This window comes from Eurypyga helias, unplaced genomic scaffold, assembly GCF_000690775.1.
Source record: "Eurypyga helias isolate BGI_N326 unplaced genomic scaffold, ASM69077v1 scaffold4067, whole genome shotgun sequence".
In the NCBI taxonomy this organism is placed as follows: Eukaryota; Metazoa; Chordata; class Aves; order Eurypygiformes; family Eurypygidae; genus Eurypyga; species Eurypyga helias.
Window position 1 is genome coordinate 83,805 of NW_010261053.1, and position 16,768 is coordinate 100,572.

At 42.3% G+C, this 16,768-nt stretch overlaps 1 protein-coding gene across 1 annotated transcript in view; it reads right to left on the reverse strand.

Moving 5' to 3' along the window:
* The window catches only part of ADAM28 (ADAM metallopeptidase domain 28), a 21,405-nt gene extending 6,355 nt beyond the window's left edge, over positions 1-15,050 (reverse strand). Inside the window, exons 1-14 of the mRNA XM_010155221.1 lie at positions 14,999-15,050; positions 11,745-11,845; positions 11,109-11,185; positions 9,039-9,117; positions 7,164-7,240; positions 6,335-6,530; positions 5,819-5,881; positions 5,342-5,413; positions 4,628-4,797; positions 3,784-3,868; positions 2,402-2,532; positions 1,425-1,602; positions 822-911; positions 200-395 (exon numbers count right to left, since the gene is read on the reverse strand). Coding sequence (XP_010153523.1) covers positions 200-395; positions 822-911; positions 1,425-1,602; positions 2,402-2,532; positions 3,784-3,868; positions 4,628-4,797; positions 5,342-5,413; positions 5,819-5,881; positions 6,335-6,530; positions 7,164-7,240; positions 9,039-9,117; positions 11,109-11,185; positions 11,745-11,845; positions 14,999-15,050 — 1,567 coding nt within the window. The remainder of the gene's footprint in view (positions 1-199; positions 396-821; positions 912-1,424; positions 1,603-2,401; positions 2,533-3,783; positions 3,869-4,627; positions 4,798-5,341; positions 5,414-5,818; positions 5,882-6,334; positions 6,531-7,163; positions 7,241-9,038; positions 9,118-11,108; positions 11,186-11,744; positions 11,846-14,998) is intronic.
* Positions 15,051-16,768: the final 1,718 nt, after the last annotated feature.

The following is a 16,768-nucleotide window of genomic DNA, read 5'->3' on the forward strand; positions in this document are numbered from 1 at the left end:
GTGTCCCTGCCCATGGCAGGGGGGTTGGACCTGGGTGATTTTGAAGATCCCTTCCAACCCAAATAATTCCATCATTCTATGATATAGATAGGCTGTTGCTGACTTACAGAAGGTCTTGATGCTCTGCTAGCAAAGTCTATCCTCTTCTCTCTCCTTTGACCTAGAAAACATTATTTTTTCAATGGCAACTTGCACTCACGTGGTCCGAAAGCAGCTTTGCACTGGTTTTCTCGGGTGGGACAGCTTCCCATGTAGCAATAGCCTTCTCCGTAGTTGCAGGGATATCCATTCACACGGAATCGATCCTCTGGGCAATTTGCAGAAAAGCCAGTGCACATTTCAGCCAGGTCACAGTCGTGCTTAACTGCTCGGCAAACAGCTCCAGATTTCTTGTACTAAAGTGAGGGGAAAGCAAAGCCACACTTAACACGCTGCTCCTGCACGCCGTTCAAACAAACACTGAACCAGAGGACTAAAATCAGGGAGACAAATTTCATCCCCACTGTACAAGTTGCGTAAGAAGACAGGTTCCTGTTTAAATTAAGGTTGGCTGAGCCAATTAACAAGACTTTTGCCTGACTGTGTCTTCTTTCCAGCAGAAAATACGTAATCAAAATGTTCATTTCTCCAGGATATTGAAAGATTGAGTGAATTGATAGTTGGGATGGACAAAGTGCATTTTGTCATTACAGTGCTATGTCAGTAATTACAGGTAAAGCGGATCGGTTCTTTTGAAAGGTGTATTGCTGCTTTCTGATGCGGGGGGGAGAGGGGGAAGTATGCCCTGGAAAATATGAGAAGCTACATAAAAAGAGCCTTACTTGGCAATTTTCGCAGCAGTCTCCGTGCGCACAGGCAGAACCTGCGGTCAGTTTGCAGGACTCGGGCTCGCAGCAGTCAGTTGTGCACTCCTGTGAGAGAACAGGCAATCAGAGCTCTGCTACACTGCACCAGGGCAGGCCCCTCTCCTGCATCCATGAATCTGTGGGTACTCCATTACGGAGCGGGGAAGGATACCCTGGACCTGCACTTGGCCCCTCTGAGGACCACTTTCACTAGAAGCCATGCCAGCGACGGCGGGTGAGCGCGTAAAGAACACAGGGTGTGTTTGATTCTGGAAGTGCTGGTGGCTGTTGTGCAGGGAATTCGCTTGGTTCTGCTGAGACGGTTTCGTATGTATGGCTTTTCCTAATTCGCAGTTCCTCTGTCCACAGCATGACACACCATGCAGTCATTTTTCCCAGCCTTGGGGACGCACTTGGTAGGGGTGACGACATTGCAGATCAGCAATTTGATGGCCACAGTTTCTGCAGAAATATTTCCACTAGCTTTTTACTGACTACCTCAGCAACTAACAGAAACCAGCTACCGTATGGCCTCCTCGCCTTTTCCAAGTGTTATTTTATTCCCGGTTATGCAGATACCTCAGGAGTCCCGCAGTCGCATTCCTCTCCTTCTTCCACAAAGCCATTTCCGCAGGATGAGGGTGCTATGATGCTGCTTACATCTGGGACATTAGTTAAGCATTTTGGCATGTCACTCAGCATGTATTTCTCGAAACTTTGGAGGCTGCAAGAGCTGAATTGCTTGGGGATGATAGAACTGTATTGAGGAAGCAGGATTTACGTTAGGGTCGGCGTAGGCAAGGAGAATCAATACCCTTATCCAGAGAAATGAAACAAGTGACCATCCACAACCTCTTGGGTGCAGCCATTTTTCCAAATATATATATTTATGTTGTCTCCTGCTTATAGCAGAACCAAAACCAGATCAGAAATAGTTAATATACTAAAAGTGAATGTTGCATGTAATAAATCCCACAACCCAAAGATTTAACCCTGGTCTACACAGTTTGTGTCTGGATGCTTCAGGCATTAGGAGTTTTCCACTGAGCTGTCTAGCAGAGGCTGAGGGTGTTCAACTACAGATGAAAACTGAACTGAATTCCTGTCTAATGGGTATTTATTAAAGGTGGAAGCAATTATGCAGTTTCCACAGAAGACATTTTCAGGGTAGATAACAAAAATAAGGGAACTTCTGTTCTGTTCTACTTTAAGGGGAACTTCTGTTTCTTGAGGAAACAAGTTTCATGCCATTGTCATTGTAAGGAAGAAATGATTTGTGGATGGATGTGAAGGCCTCTGCCACACATACAAGGCCAGTGTTATCCAACAGTAACTAAATTTGTTTTGGTTTGGGGTTTTGTGTGTGTGGGTATCTGTCTGGAAATATCGTAAGGGCCTGGAATTTCTTCACTTTTCTCTTCTTTGTAAAATTCAAATGGAATAATCTCAGAGAATGAAAATAATTACTACTCCTTTTTGGCCACTGGCAGCTTATCCAAAGCTCATCTTGAAATGCCCGTGCATGAACTCCCTCGCTTTTTTATCCGAACTCCTACCTGACAGTGTCTGTCATGATGCAAACTTTATCACTACACGTGCAGGCTTTGGTGTCGTGACTCATGCCCAGGTTGTGTCCCATCTCGTGTGCCATGGTAGCTGCCACTGCAATTTCATTTCTGTTATGGTCCTGTAGAGATAAGAACAAGCTGTTATTTCTACAGGTATTTTGGACAAGTAGGAGCATCAGAGAAGCCACACGGCTACGAAATGGGACAGTTTTTCTTCAGGTGAAATTATCCTCGCTGCTGCCTAAGGATTGATATGTTCAACGCATGCATGTGTCTATTCCACGGTTTATGCTGGATTATATTGTAATAGCAACTGTAATTATACTATAATAGCAATGAGATGGTACCACTAACGAACATGAGTAAATTGGTATAATTAGTTTTTAAATAAATATGAGGAAGTTAGGCTGCCAAGTAATAACTGGGTATGCAGGCAAACTGAGCATCTGAAACTCTTAATCCTCTCTCTGGATAGCCGTCTCTGGGCTGAGGGTAATTGCGTGGGTGCGATATAATTATTACTCATTACACCAAGGTACCTATTGTGTAGTGCTGTGTGTGCACAGAAAGGAAAGGCAGATGCTGTGCTCCGTCTTTGCTTGGTGTGTTGTGCTGCTTGGTGGGAGGGGGGAAAGGAAAAGTCCTGCTCTTTGAGTGAAATCCAGCTGTTTTAAGAGCAGATGATAGAGGAACTGCATAAAGCATGGGACAGCGTGCTGGTCATACTCCTCCGGTGGGGCATCACAGACCACGCTGCTTCAAAATGTATCCCCACATCTTGAAAGTCTGATTTTCCATCATCCCAGGATTTCCTTCTGGTGTGGGAAAGCTGGAATTTCATGTGGGTTATTCCTCTTTCTAACAAGCCCGGCCTCAGAAGCTGGGTGCAGCAGCTGAGTTCCCGGTGTTGGCAGTAAAGTTTGGATCTGCGTTCCTGTTTAGGCTGACGCTTAAGTACAGTAGTTCAGACAGCTGTAATTAAGTGGCTAAACTGATGCATTGTGACAGTCAAAACCAGTTCCCTGTTCAAAACAGGGCACCTTAAGGTGGAGGCACAGAACCACTTCTTTCTCTCCTCTGAGTCTACTGGAGCCTGGTATTCCAAATGCAGGTGTCTGAGTCTGAAGTTGGTGTTTAGATAACACAGATACCATCCTCTGTGTGTGCTCTCTACCCTCTGTGCTTCATTTGAAATAAAATCTCTGACTGGATTTCTACACTCTAATAAACCAATGATGTGAACCAGACAGAGAACTGAAAGTGTTGTGCAACCAATAATTTTCATAAATGTTCTTTGCTGGTTGAGTAAAAAAAAAAAAACATAGAAAAGCCTTTAAAAAATAAAGAAAATAAACAAAAATAGATCAGACCTGAATAATACCTGCAGAATATATGTCACTGCATATGGATTTTAGAAAGGCTAATCCAATCGTTGTCCCCTCAAAGTCATAGCCTCTGCAAGGAAGAAGAAGGGGCAGCGTGAGACGCAGTGATGTGACCAGGAAGCACATCTGGGCAATTCTGCTTCATTAACCAGGCCGACGGCTTTAAGCATTTACCCATTTCCAGCTCTGGTTTGCATCCCTGCTTTAATACAATATTTGAGGTCACGCTTAAGGTCACTGCAGATCAGAAAACAATTGAACATGCTTTTCATTTTGCATTTTGTCTGAAGTTACGTTGTGGCTTATCGGACGTAAAGCATCCGTTTGAGTGTGAAGAGCGTGGTGAAGTGCTCTGGATGTAGCAAAGTGCTTGGATGAATCAGGGCCATTGAACGTGAGCCAGAACAGCAAAGTGAATGCGGGTTTAGCTTGGCAAAGTGCGTTTCCCAGCTGTTGAACTTCGTGTCGTGGCTCCTGAGGCTGTTAGACTGCGCTGCAGTCTTTGGGACACTCGACTGTTGTGTGACCAGAGCAGGGAAAAGCAGAGGCTGAGATGCAGGAGAAGTTTGCATTGCCTGTTCTCACAGGGATTCAGAGGGAAAGGTTAGGTACAGTGTCCTAACAGGTAGTTTTGATCCATGAAGAAAATAAAAGCAAGAAAAGAGCCTGCATTTAGCATTTTGTCCTAGAATTAGTGCAACCCGGCATTGGAAAGCATGAAATCCTGTTCAGTACAGACAATGTCTCTGACTGGTTGGTGACCAATGTCTAAAAAACTAATTCCTTGAGCATATTTGGAAATGCAAATAGCAAACCGAGTGATACACACGTGATTAGCTGAGCGTTGTCGTTTCTCTTCCTCGTTAACAAATCTGACAGACGCCACTTTGAGAAACTGTCCAGGGTGAATCCCGCGGCACGGCTCAGGAGGCATTTATCACCGTCTGTCCAGATTTCTAGGCCAATTAAAGCCACGTATATATTTATGGCCTTATAAACCTGCAGCAGAGAGAGTGTTGCTGTACAAATGAAGTATGTCGGGAAGGCTCCTGAAACTTACCCTCGTCATTGGTTCTTTTTTGTCACTTGCAATACAGTCCACTCCAGACCTGATTTAAGCTTTTCCTCGCTTTGAAGTTACAATAAAAAAACCCCAACAAACAAAACATGAAATCTGATTTTCCCCCTGCCTCTAAACTAACTATACAAATGGCTTTAAAATAATTGAAAATACTAGCAATCATTTTTTTAGAGAATTGACTTGCAGAAGAAATCAAGAATTGAATTCTTTTTGAAGGATTTCTTTCACTTTAACTAGTGTTAAGGCGATGCGGTATAAATCTTCCTCTATAGAAATGTCATATCGGAGGGCAAAGAACAGGATAATATGGACAGATATCTTTAGGTTTGTTTCATAAATAGCAGTGAAGTTCAGTTTTCATTCTTCCCTACATGTAATAATGAAAATTCATGACGTTTGTAAAAGAAGAAAGAATTACAAATCACTTCTGTTTCAGTTTCACTTTGCTGTATTTGCTCTTACCGTGTTGATGTAATTGACTATTCCAAAAATCCTTTCTCTTACAGTTTTAACATCCTCCTCATACTTCTTATACTAAAAAAGCAAATACAGAGCATTAGGAAAAGGAGAAGAAAAGAGTGATTTATCACAAAAGACATATCCCTCAGAAGATTGCCTTGCAAACCTCACCATGCCTGGGCTATTAATTATTAGCTTTTAACTGTATTATTTCACCAGACAATGTGCTTTAAGATCAGGCCCTTTCAAACTGTGTATCCGTGTGTAGGGTGCAGAAGAGGGCAGGGACTATATGGTGTTTTCTGAATTCTCGGCATCTCCAGGTGGGAATTCCAGAATCAATTGCCATTAGGAAATCCCATTCCTAGCTAAAGCTAGAGGCAAATCTTCATTGTAGGACCCCAGGGATAGGAGTGGTACCTAGTTTGGAAAGCTCCCCTCTAGCTGCTCAAAGAAGAAAAAAATTGTTTCAATACTCACCAAAGTATTGTCTGCAACTATGTAAACTTCCAGGTATTTTTTTGATTTCAGGTATGCTTTCATCTAAAGAAAAGGTAAGTGTAAATGTTCTCTAAGGTCCATTTCGGTCTCAATCGTTGCAATTTCAAACCCATGTGCTAGTTCTGAGGGTGTTTCTTTAGTCAAGTCATTTAGAATGGGACCGCCTTGTTTTAAAACGAACGTAGGCTGGATATTAAAACAATTACTAGGATTATGAAAGGTAGGCTAGATGTTAAGAAGCCTTTAGATATTTAAGGATGCACGTGGGCACATATTACTACCTGCAGGAGAGCTTAACTCAGGTGGTGACTCTGAAATCCCAGATCTGTGAGATTTTGTCCCGGTTCTTTAAGATCAGACTCTGCCTCACTCTGCGATCACTTCTCTTAAGGAGGTGCCACCAGACAAAGTGGGATTTCTACTACTCCCAGAGTTCTCCTGCGGCCACAGTTTCTTTTCTGATGTGGACTTACTGTTGCTTAACTATGTACTTACTTCTGGACTGTTGCTGGATTTGAAGATGTCATTGATGGGGTCATTTGAATCCTCTTCCCAGGTATTATTGATCAGACCACAGGTTTTTATGGACTTCTGTTCGAGTTTCTCATACTTATAGACTGCATGTTCATCTCTGTCTGAGGTTCCCAGGGGTTCAATAAGGTACTTCTGACCACGGGTCTCAAAATAGCCACTAAGAAAATTAGGTAGAGTGTGATCTTTCCAATCGCAGGGCTAAGTCACGACAGCAGCATGATCTCTAGCAGCGCGTAGCCCGAGCACACAGAGCCCTGCACACACCAGAGCAATGGAATAGTCTGGCAGTGTGCAGGCAGTGTACAATGTTTTAAAAGCAGAAATCAAAGCTGCTGAGCCAGTTGGAAGATTTGACCAGTCAGTGAAGTCTCTGAGCAGCAGACTGGCAATCAAAGTGACTGGTTTAGAAATTTATCACATTTAAATTTGGGGGTTTTGTGCTAAGAGAGGTGATTGAAAAGTGAATTTCTGTTCAGTGGTTAATTCAAAGATGAGTTTGATTTATGTTTGATCAGACTGGATCTGATCTAGAAGTCTAAGTCATGTAAGTTGATTGATACAGATTTTATTTTTTTTTAGCTTCCAATTTATAAACTCTGAAACTGAGGTAATAAGTTAGGTTTTTTCTCCCTTTTTTCCCTTTCTTTTGGTAAACTAGTTTCTTTGTAAGCATGTAAAAAGACAACGCCACTTATTTACATCACAATACTATTTCAATTGGAAAGTTTATCCTCACAGAGTTTGCAAACTCTGCCATTGGTACCCTTTGGGAACCAAACCTCCATCTTACCTTAGACCTTTGCAAGTGCTGATGCTTGCTATGGAATCAGCATCGTTCTGAATGTAACCTTCATAATAACAGTGATCCTGTTTAGAAAGAGAAAATGGGTTGTCAAAATGGGCCACGTCTCGTTGACTGCAATGAACTGACCCAGATCCAGTGTTTTCGGAAGACGAACTACACTCGCTACAACCTACAACAAACCACACTGAGGAAATCTCCCCTTAGAGGAGAGTCTTAAAATGAGAAAAGCTGGTGACCATTTGCATGTTTGCTATGGTACTGTAATTGTTATCCATCAACCGTGCATGGATAACATCCAATCATTCAGTGACCCAAATTGTGACAAATGCAACCATAGTGAGCTCTGCTCAGTACGGACCAGGACGGGAAAATAAGAATATGCATATTCACTGCTCAAAATTAGGCATATACTGATGTGCTCTGCTGAATTAAGGTCCATGCTGAATGGTTTTATGGCAGCCAAATTTCAAGGAAACACCTTTAATATTAACCCAATAATTCAATGCATTAACTTCAATGAGATTAACATGCATGTATTATATTAAAACATATGATTAGGGGAAAAATTTTCATGGCTTAATTGTCTTAAGGATCTAAGGTCTAATGAATACTTCTGTGTGCAGAGACTTCAAAGTCACTGAGGTACTGTGGAAAATTTTACCCATGACATTTTCCTTAACAGATTTATTGAGACCTATAGACCTGTATTCAAACCTGCATGCATCGTGCCTTGTTTCCTCATGGACTTTTGGCTTTACTGTAGCATTTATTTGCCTTCCTTCCATCACAATGTGCCAACTTTGGTAAGTGAAAAGGACACCAACAAAGTGAAAATTGCTAGAGACAGAAGTGGAGAATTACTCTCCATCTTTTGGGGATACAAAAGCAACAGCTCCTGAGAACACACTGAAGTAATTCCGTATTCAGTCAGTTGCACAGGTAGGCCTGTCTGAGATTGTCTTTAACCAGGCTAATAGTAGGTGCTATTAGCTTTTTGTGGGATCAGAGAGTGACAGTAATTGGAACAACCAGAAGTGGCATCTTTTTTCCAAAAAAATAACCCCAACCCAGATTACTTTATGCACATTTATTTCACTCATATTTGATGTTCTCATATTTGCCCATCGCTCCGTAACAAAGAATATCAGGCTTGGCATTCCAAATTACGTGTGTTAAAGCACACAGCTTTAGCACTGGACATTGACATTTGGGCATGGACTTTTGACATTGGACAGAACGCTTCAGGTGGGAGCATTGTTGAGGACAAGACCCACAGGGTGCACAGTAATCAAAACCCCAAAAATCCTGCTCTAGTGACTTCCTTTGTGTCTGGGTCTGACTAACTGCTTTGTCATGGCTCAGAGAAGCCGCCTGGGGTAACCTGCGGCGCGTTGGCTGCGAGCGTGGCTGGCAACGTGAGCCAACGAGGAAATGCGGCTTTATCTGAATCTATGATCTCAGGGTGATCGGGTGTAAAAGCAAGTCACAGGGTTGCACAGAGGGAGCAAAGTCAGGAGGGCAAAGTCAGGAGGTAGAAGGCGGTGGAGTGGCCCCGGCTCCACTCCCTTTCCCGACAAAAGGAAAGGCTCAGGCACTGTGTTCTTCAGCCACAAAGGTGGAAAGGGGTCACCTCTTGGAAAGACAAATCGTATGCCAGCTTCCCAGCAAGTGTGAATCGGTGTAGCTCTGTGTCACGGGTCACATCTTGCCTGCCCCTTCAGCAGCATCCTAAATTACCTGTTTAGAACCTTGATTTAAAATCTTTTCTTTCTGTTTGATGTGTGCTATTCTTTCATGGACCCAAATCTCATACAGACCTCACGGCTGCAAGTATGAGGGAAGGAAACATTTTTTTATTACCTTAATCTGAGGACTTGTCGTTATTTGTCGGCCGTCATCAGAATAAACCGTTTCAGTGTAGTCTGTAGCTAATAGATGCCTGCAAAGAGTCAGGTGCAATAGTTATTCAGAATAAATCGTAGCCATTTAGAAATGAGGCAATTGCATAACAGACGAAGTATGTAGGGAATTCAAATGATTACCCAGGTTGTTTTTAGTATCGAAAACCTAGGGAAGCAAAGCGGCTGGGTGGGGAATTCTGCCTGCTCGTAATCCTTACTCAAACAAAGGGATATTTCAAATAAGAAAGCAATTAAAGCCTACTTATTTCATTGGGATAAACTAATCTCCCAGTAGATCTGAAAGTAAATGTATAATCACACATGCAGTATCGATCCTGCTGTGGCCTCTGATTTCTGTGGACATTACTCCCACTCTGCAGCGTGTGAAGTGGTACCATTCTGGTCTCTCCCCAGATCACCCCCACTGATTATAAATAACAAGGATCTAGGGCACTGGAAGAGCTGCCTCATGTTCCACATGTGCCTGTGCATACATGTATGTGTACGTGTGCACACACGCAAGATTCTGTGCAGAGATCACACATACGTTTGTGCCATTTGTTTGCTCACTGGTTTTTATAACTTTGTCAGTGCAAGTTCTCACCTTTTTAATCTGAAATTTATCTGAACTTGATTTTTCTTTTCTGTCTAAATAAACCTCTGGTTTGTACACATACATGTTCCTGAACCCTCAAAGGAGGACATCATGGCTATGGACAGATTACTGCATTTCTGCCACCACTGGGGAAGGTGCCTTTGGGTTTCTCATTTGCTTACCCGATGGTGAATTGCTATGGAAGGCCAGATCCTGCGAGGCTCTGTGCGCTCAGGCTCCCATACAGCAGAGCCCTAAGCAGATGCTTAACTCAAAGCAGGGCTGTAGTCTTACTACAGCCAAACCAAGTCTACATCCACTTCATTTTGGGTAACTACCCCAGCAGCCACAATCCCATTTCTTTTTAGAGTGGGATTATGTACAATATAATTTCCCTTCCCCTCATCCAAATATTTAGATTAGATTAAAGCAGGGGCAAACAGTTAATTATAGTCTATATTTAACATGAACTGATTATAGTGTGGTTGTGTTTACACAGCCATTAGGAAAGTACCTATCAAATCAGACTCGTTTGATGCTATGTTTAATGTTATGGTGGAGCCAGAGAGCAGAAAATCACAACTGGGCTGTATTTTGTGTTGCTCTGTGCAGTTTTGGACTTTTTTTGTATGCTTTGTCCTGTAACAAAGCTCGTTGCTTCTCTCTACCCTCTGCACGGCCTGTTTAAATGCTGTTAATCTCTTCAACCAAGGAGCCGAGCCCTCCTCGCTTTCAATTTCCATAAAGCAGTTTGTTGGTTGCTCTGTACAATTTTGGATTTTTTTTGTATGCTTTGTCCTGCTGCTTCTCTCCACCCTCTGCATGGCCTGTTTAAATGCTATTAATCTCTTCAACCAAGGAGCCGAGCCCTCCTCGCTTTCAATTTCCATAAAGCAGTTTGTTGGTGCCGGTATGTATCAGACTACTCAAAGTCCAACTGGTACGAAGTGCTGGAAGCTGAATTATTAAGGATTTCTTATTAATTATTAAACCTTTCTTACTACTGTTTTCCATTTTTTGGAAAGCATACAGAGCCAACACAGCCCCATTTCATGAATTTTGCTCTTGCCCTTCTCTGTAGTTTCTGTCAACATGGAACAAATAAATATAACCCAGAGACTGTCCATGGACACAGAAAACTTGTGACATAATATGAAAACATTAAACATTCAGAGGTTTTTGCCATTTAGCAAATAAATGGGAGAGCAGAGTTAGCAGTATAGCACGTCATTCCATCATAATAACGTCACGCGCCTGTGCGGTTATTTCACATTACCAAAACAGTGACGTGATGCTTTCTGTACCCTTTTCTCCTTTACCAAAATACCCCTCTCTCTTACAGGAGCCTGAGTCCTGTTTCTCAGTATCCTGAGTTTCCTACAGAGCCGCTTAGAGTGAGGAATAATGCTCAAGGAAAAATCAAACTGAACGTACTTATTTTTTTGTAGGTGCAATATGACTTCCTCTCCACTGGCTTTGATTCCATACTCCATTGTGTCATCATATTTTGTCTGTAAACAGATTTAAGTGTTAGAATATGGACTGTTAGGATTTCTGGCCTCACTACGAGCTGCCTGCTACTGACTTGCCAACTGCATTCTTTTCCTCCTCTTCCCACCAAAAACAAGTATTCTGGCAGTTATAGAATAAGCAGGAGGTTACTCTGTTCCATATTTTTTAATTAGAGGAACAAATTTAACTTTGCAAATGTATTTCTACAGTCATAAGCACATACCCTGCATATTTGGGAAAGTGCTGAAGCGGATGCTTAAATTCAAACATTTTCATAACTCTCTCAAAGCATGTAAGAGCATGCTTAGTCTCCAGCTTTTGATTTAATTCACTTCAAATTAAAATGTCCATAGGTCATTCAAAATCTGAGTAGTATCAAAACCTACATCCTTGCAGAGATACAGTCTTTACCACCCATGGCAGCGCTCTTGGAGATTTTATTTAATTTCATTTTGCAAGAGCAAGTGTCTGGGTCCAAATTCTTGAAAACCAAGGCTACTCTGACTCCAGAAAACCTTCCCACCTCCCAGCAAAAAAAAAGTTATCTCTTTTTAATACCTCTTTGTTTCTTTCTACATCTCTTTTATGTACTGTGTGCAATATCTGTGGATAAACTATTTCATACTCCTCAACTCCAGGTAATTTCTTGCTCGTGCTCCCTGGGGAGAAAGAGATGTATATTTATGAAAACACAGCATTATCTTATTAAACAGCATATTTCATGTCTGTCAGGACTGACTCTTTCAGGCTCTATAGTCATTCCTCTGTTGCACCACTCGTTTCTCATGTATTCTCTGCGCTGGCTCCGGCACGAGCTCGTCCGGTCGGCTAAGTGGTCACCCTCGTTATGTGACCTAAAGTGAGGTTTTACAGTCTGGATTTCAAATGAGTTGACATACCTGGCTATTTCCAGGTGTCAGAATATTTCATGCAACTGGCTTTGGGTCTCTTTCCCCAGCTCCCGTCAGCCGTTTCGAGTACCGACATGCCAGACCAGCTATGCAAGGTGCAACCTTTGCCTTCACATTTTGCAGATGACATGAATTCAATGACACGGTTGTGTGCAATCAGTGATCTCCAAACCTCATCACATGATGAAATACAAGTTAAGACTGCCTCTAAATAAGCAAATAACCTCATACAGTTCACCACAAGCCTGCGCCGAGCCGAGATTCCTCCTTTGGAAAGCTTTTTGTTGGTCGTCTCACATAAATACATGTGGCAGTACTTTAATGGGCACACTCTTACCTATGGAGTCAGATTGAGGGTGGACACATGCTTGTGACAGCAGAAGGCGTTTGGACAAGACGAGGCAAAATAATAGGTGATAGGCAGTAAAGTAGGAAAATCTTGGAGGTGGTGAGCAATCCAAGTGATCCTCAACCCACATAACCTTTTTTACTGGTTTTGTAAGGCATCACGTGGCTGCAGAGGTCACAAAGAACTTGTGGGGAAATACAGTGCTGAGGAAAAGTGGTTATTTTTGTTTTCTGCCTCTGATCCTGAGTGAACCTTGACAAAAGTTAATCTGTGGGATGGCTGTGAGAACTGGGCTTGTTCAGCCTGGAGAAGAGGAGGCTCCGAGGAGACCTCATTGCAGCTTTCCAGTATCTGAAGGGCCTACAAGGGTACTGGGAGAGGACTTTTTACAAGAGCCTGTAGTGATAGGACAAGGGGTAATGGGTATAAATTGAAAACAAGGAGGTTTAGATTAGATGTCAGGAAGAAATTCTTCACAGAGAGGGTGGTGAGGCACTGGAACAGGTTGCCCAGAGATGTTGTGGATGCCCTATCCCTGGATGTCTTCAAGGCCAGGCTGGATGAGGCTTGGAGCAACCTGGTCTAGTGCAAGGTGTCTCTGCCCATGGCAGGGGGTTGGAACTGGATGATCTTTAAGGTCCCTTCCAACCCAAACCATTCTATGATTCTATGACTTGCAGGGGTGGTCAGCACGCGGTGCATCTCTGGAAGTTCGTACTGGGGTACAGCATTTGGAAAAGCGAGGTCATAGTAGGGGTGTGTTAAGTTTCCAACAAGGCAACAGCAGGTTTTATATGCCTCCTAAGCTCTTTAATCTCCTACGAAAGGTCATTTCACCTGAATGAGCAAATTCTTGAGGGCTCAGCACTAAGCACAAGAGCCTGCATTTTGGAAAAATAAAAAAACCCAAACAAACAAAAAAACAAATCCAAAAAAACCTCACCAGAACTAACAAAGGGAGAATGCAACTCCCATTTTTATTGTGTGCCTCAAGGCCAGATTTTTATAAGGGCAGGGCATCCAATTACTGTAATTTTCTGTATCTGGAACAACAGAGCACATCCTCATGCAAATTGTTCCAGTAAAATAAACAGATTAATTCTTTGTAACTGGTTTATTTGATTAAACCCATTCCAAAAATAATTGCAGAATAAACTTGGTTGTATCTTGACAAAGCTGAGTGCTGTAGCGCAAGGCACGACGGTATAACGGTAATGAGTCCTACCAAGTTCTCTCCATCAGCTGAGCTATGCCAGCACATGCTGTTAGCAAATACCAAGTGCTAGTTTGTTACTGTAATTTACAATGATGTTTTATATTTTGTTTTAAGCAACTAATGATGTTTACTTTAAAAAAATAATTTGTTTTGCAGACTTAGTCTTTTCCATGAGCTTAAAGTACACTCTTATTAAAGATCACAATAATATTTTAGGCTGCTCAGAACAGTTCTGTGCTTGAGTTTTATCTCTCCATTCCCTGCTGCACTCACTTTACAGGGCCAACTGCAGCCCAGATGGTTCAAGTTTAGGCTACAATTGAATGGAGACTCAGAACTAAACCTGTCCTTTTCCTGCAGTGTGATACAAACAGCATTTCGAGGAAATCGGATTAGTTTTGTTCTGGAACAAATTGTTTCTTAGAGGTAGCTCTTTTAACCAGCCCGACATATTGTTTTTGTCTTTCTTCAGGCATTGTCTTGAGTCAGTAGCTTTAAGGAGGAGAGAAATTCCTTGGGCTTCATACAACAGCTAGAAAAAGTGCTGCTAATAGGGAACAAATAATTATGTGTTTTTCCAAGAGCCTAAACCAGGAAGAAAAACCTTAGTGAGGATTTCATTGACAATAAAGGTTTGGTTTTGTCATGGAACAAAACAAAACACCTTAAGCATTAGTACTGTACACATTTTCAGATGTTCTGTGCAACTACTGGAATTGTAAAGACACCTGCCTGAATAGAAATTACATGTCTAATTATATATATAAAACCTGTGCGTGCTTGTGCATGCCAAGCTCTGAAAAAATCTGTTCCCTGTTGACATGAATTGAAAGAAACAATGCATGTGGGGGAAAAAAAAGTGTGGTCTGTTAAGGTTAAGCTGTAGGCATATTCACATCCTGAAGTATCGCACAGACAATAAGGGTGCTAGCTATTTTAATTCAGGTAATGTAGTTAGTTGAATTCAAATAAATGTCTTATTTTACGGCCAAGGTGCTGTCAGTTGAATGAGTTGTCCCAATAGGATAAAGTGTCTGCCCGCTTGCAGGGAAAGTGCTTTTCTAATTAGCTCACAAAACTAACTGGTTCTGGGTCTTTAGGCAATCTATGGCCAGTTTTCACATGAGTAAATAGTCCTCTAACTAGAGAATTTTAGATAATTGCTTGGAACAGAAAGAGAAAAAAGCAATCATCCCTATTTTTTTTCCCTGGTGGCTTGTATTCACGGTTCCTCAGTATTATCTACGTGTTAATAATTAAAAATTCATAAAAGCTGTACAAAGTTAACCATAGCAACCACTGATAAAGGATTAATTAATAAAAAAAGGCACCGTACCTTGTTGGAGGAAATGTAGCACGAGAACAGAGACGAGAAGTATGTTGGTCATCTCAGTTGCGCTTGTCTGGCCGTGGTCTCTGCGGTCTGGGAAAGCCGGGTTCCCAGGCTGTCTCTGCGTCGAGCAGTCCTCTCTGGGCAGTGAATGAGAGGGAGCGAGTTGTTCAGCTTTATTCTTGTTCCTATACGAGGAAGTGTTTACTGAAGGTGTTGCACAATTTTCAAGTCACGGAGTGTTACAGCAAGCGGAAGTTTCTTCCTGCTGGCTAATGTCACTCGAATGGAGATGTATCGATTGCTTCTTTGAAATAAGGTTCCCTAAAACTGTTCACTGGCAAAAATGAAAATAAATATATGAAGAGGAAGATTTGAGTAGTCCTGTGGTTGTCTTTTTACAGTCTGGCTGGTAAAACGCTGCACTAGAAACGTAGGGTACCACTGGTGGCTCCTGGGGTGGGAAAGTTTTCATTCAAGAGGTTTAGGGTGAAAAAGGTACGCAGGGCTGGAGTTAAAGATGTGCCTCGGTTCTTGCTGATTACTGTTTAATCTGTACGGAAGGGAAGGGCTTCGAGCACCAATAAAGGTACCTGTAATTCTGTATCTGTGAGTCATATCTACAGTATAAACACTGAGTAGGTCTTTTTCTGCCCCTTCCATCTATATTAGTAATGTTTGTTGAGGTTCATGTGATAATGTCTAAAAAGAGGGATGCAGATAAGTGAGCAACCAAGGTGGTATCTGTCAAATAATATTCTAAAAATCTGTGCTAGAAACTTACCACACTGACCTGGCCAGTTGTAATAAGCCAGCCCTGTGCACTTCTTAGGGTCATAACTATCAATACCGAGCTGCTTTCGGGAAGTTTGACTGTCCATATGTTACGATGGGTATTACAGAGCACAGAACGAGAACGGGCCATGCTGTATACTGCCGTATATTAATACAAATTTACATTACAGAGCAATATGTATATTCATTCATAAATACATCTGTATAAATCTACAGGAGAATTGTTACTGCCTCAACTAACAAAAGTTCACACTTCTAATGTGTTCTTGGATTTCTGTGCCAGGTGTGCTGACATTCTGATTTTTTTTGAACACTGAAACCTCTAACTGTAAATTCAACCGTTCCACTTAGATTTTGCTCAATGTCCAGACATTCTGGGACACTCTGGGAGGCTACCTACAAATGGGCTCTGAGCTTTTGTTAAGGATAGAATGGTACTAATTAATAATAATTCATGTGCAGTGCTGATCGCAGTAATCGGTTTAGGTGTAGAACTGGCATTCAGAATTGCGTTTTACGGGTCATTTACTCTGGTCTGTTGAAGGGCATGCTCTGCTTTGGCAGTAGCATGACAGTTTTACAGGGGATATGGAAGTGTAAGATACTCCTTCCCAGGATGTAGTAAGTATAGACACAGTGTGTGGCCTCCAAGCCTGCTCTGGGATGTGCTAGTGCAAACACCATTTTCTTCATTAGTAACGCTGGGTCTGAGTGGTCTGTACAAGTGTTTGAGAACCCCTGGAGCAGGATTTGGTGGCAGGAAAAGGGCCTGAGAGAGGAGAAGGGCATCTGTCTGCCAGAGTCCTGATAACTACTCCCAGACCCCTTCTCCGCTGTAGGAACCCAGGTGTATGACTGGGCCAGTATTAATCTCCTACCTGCTGTTGTAACAGCCCAGATTTCAGCTGGCACTGTGCCCTGACCAAGGACACCTTTCCAGATGGCCCTTCTATCTGCTCCGACTGCCTTGGGAGCTGAGCC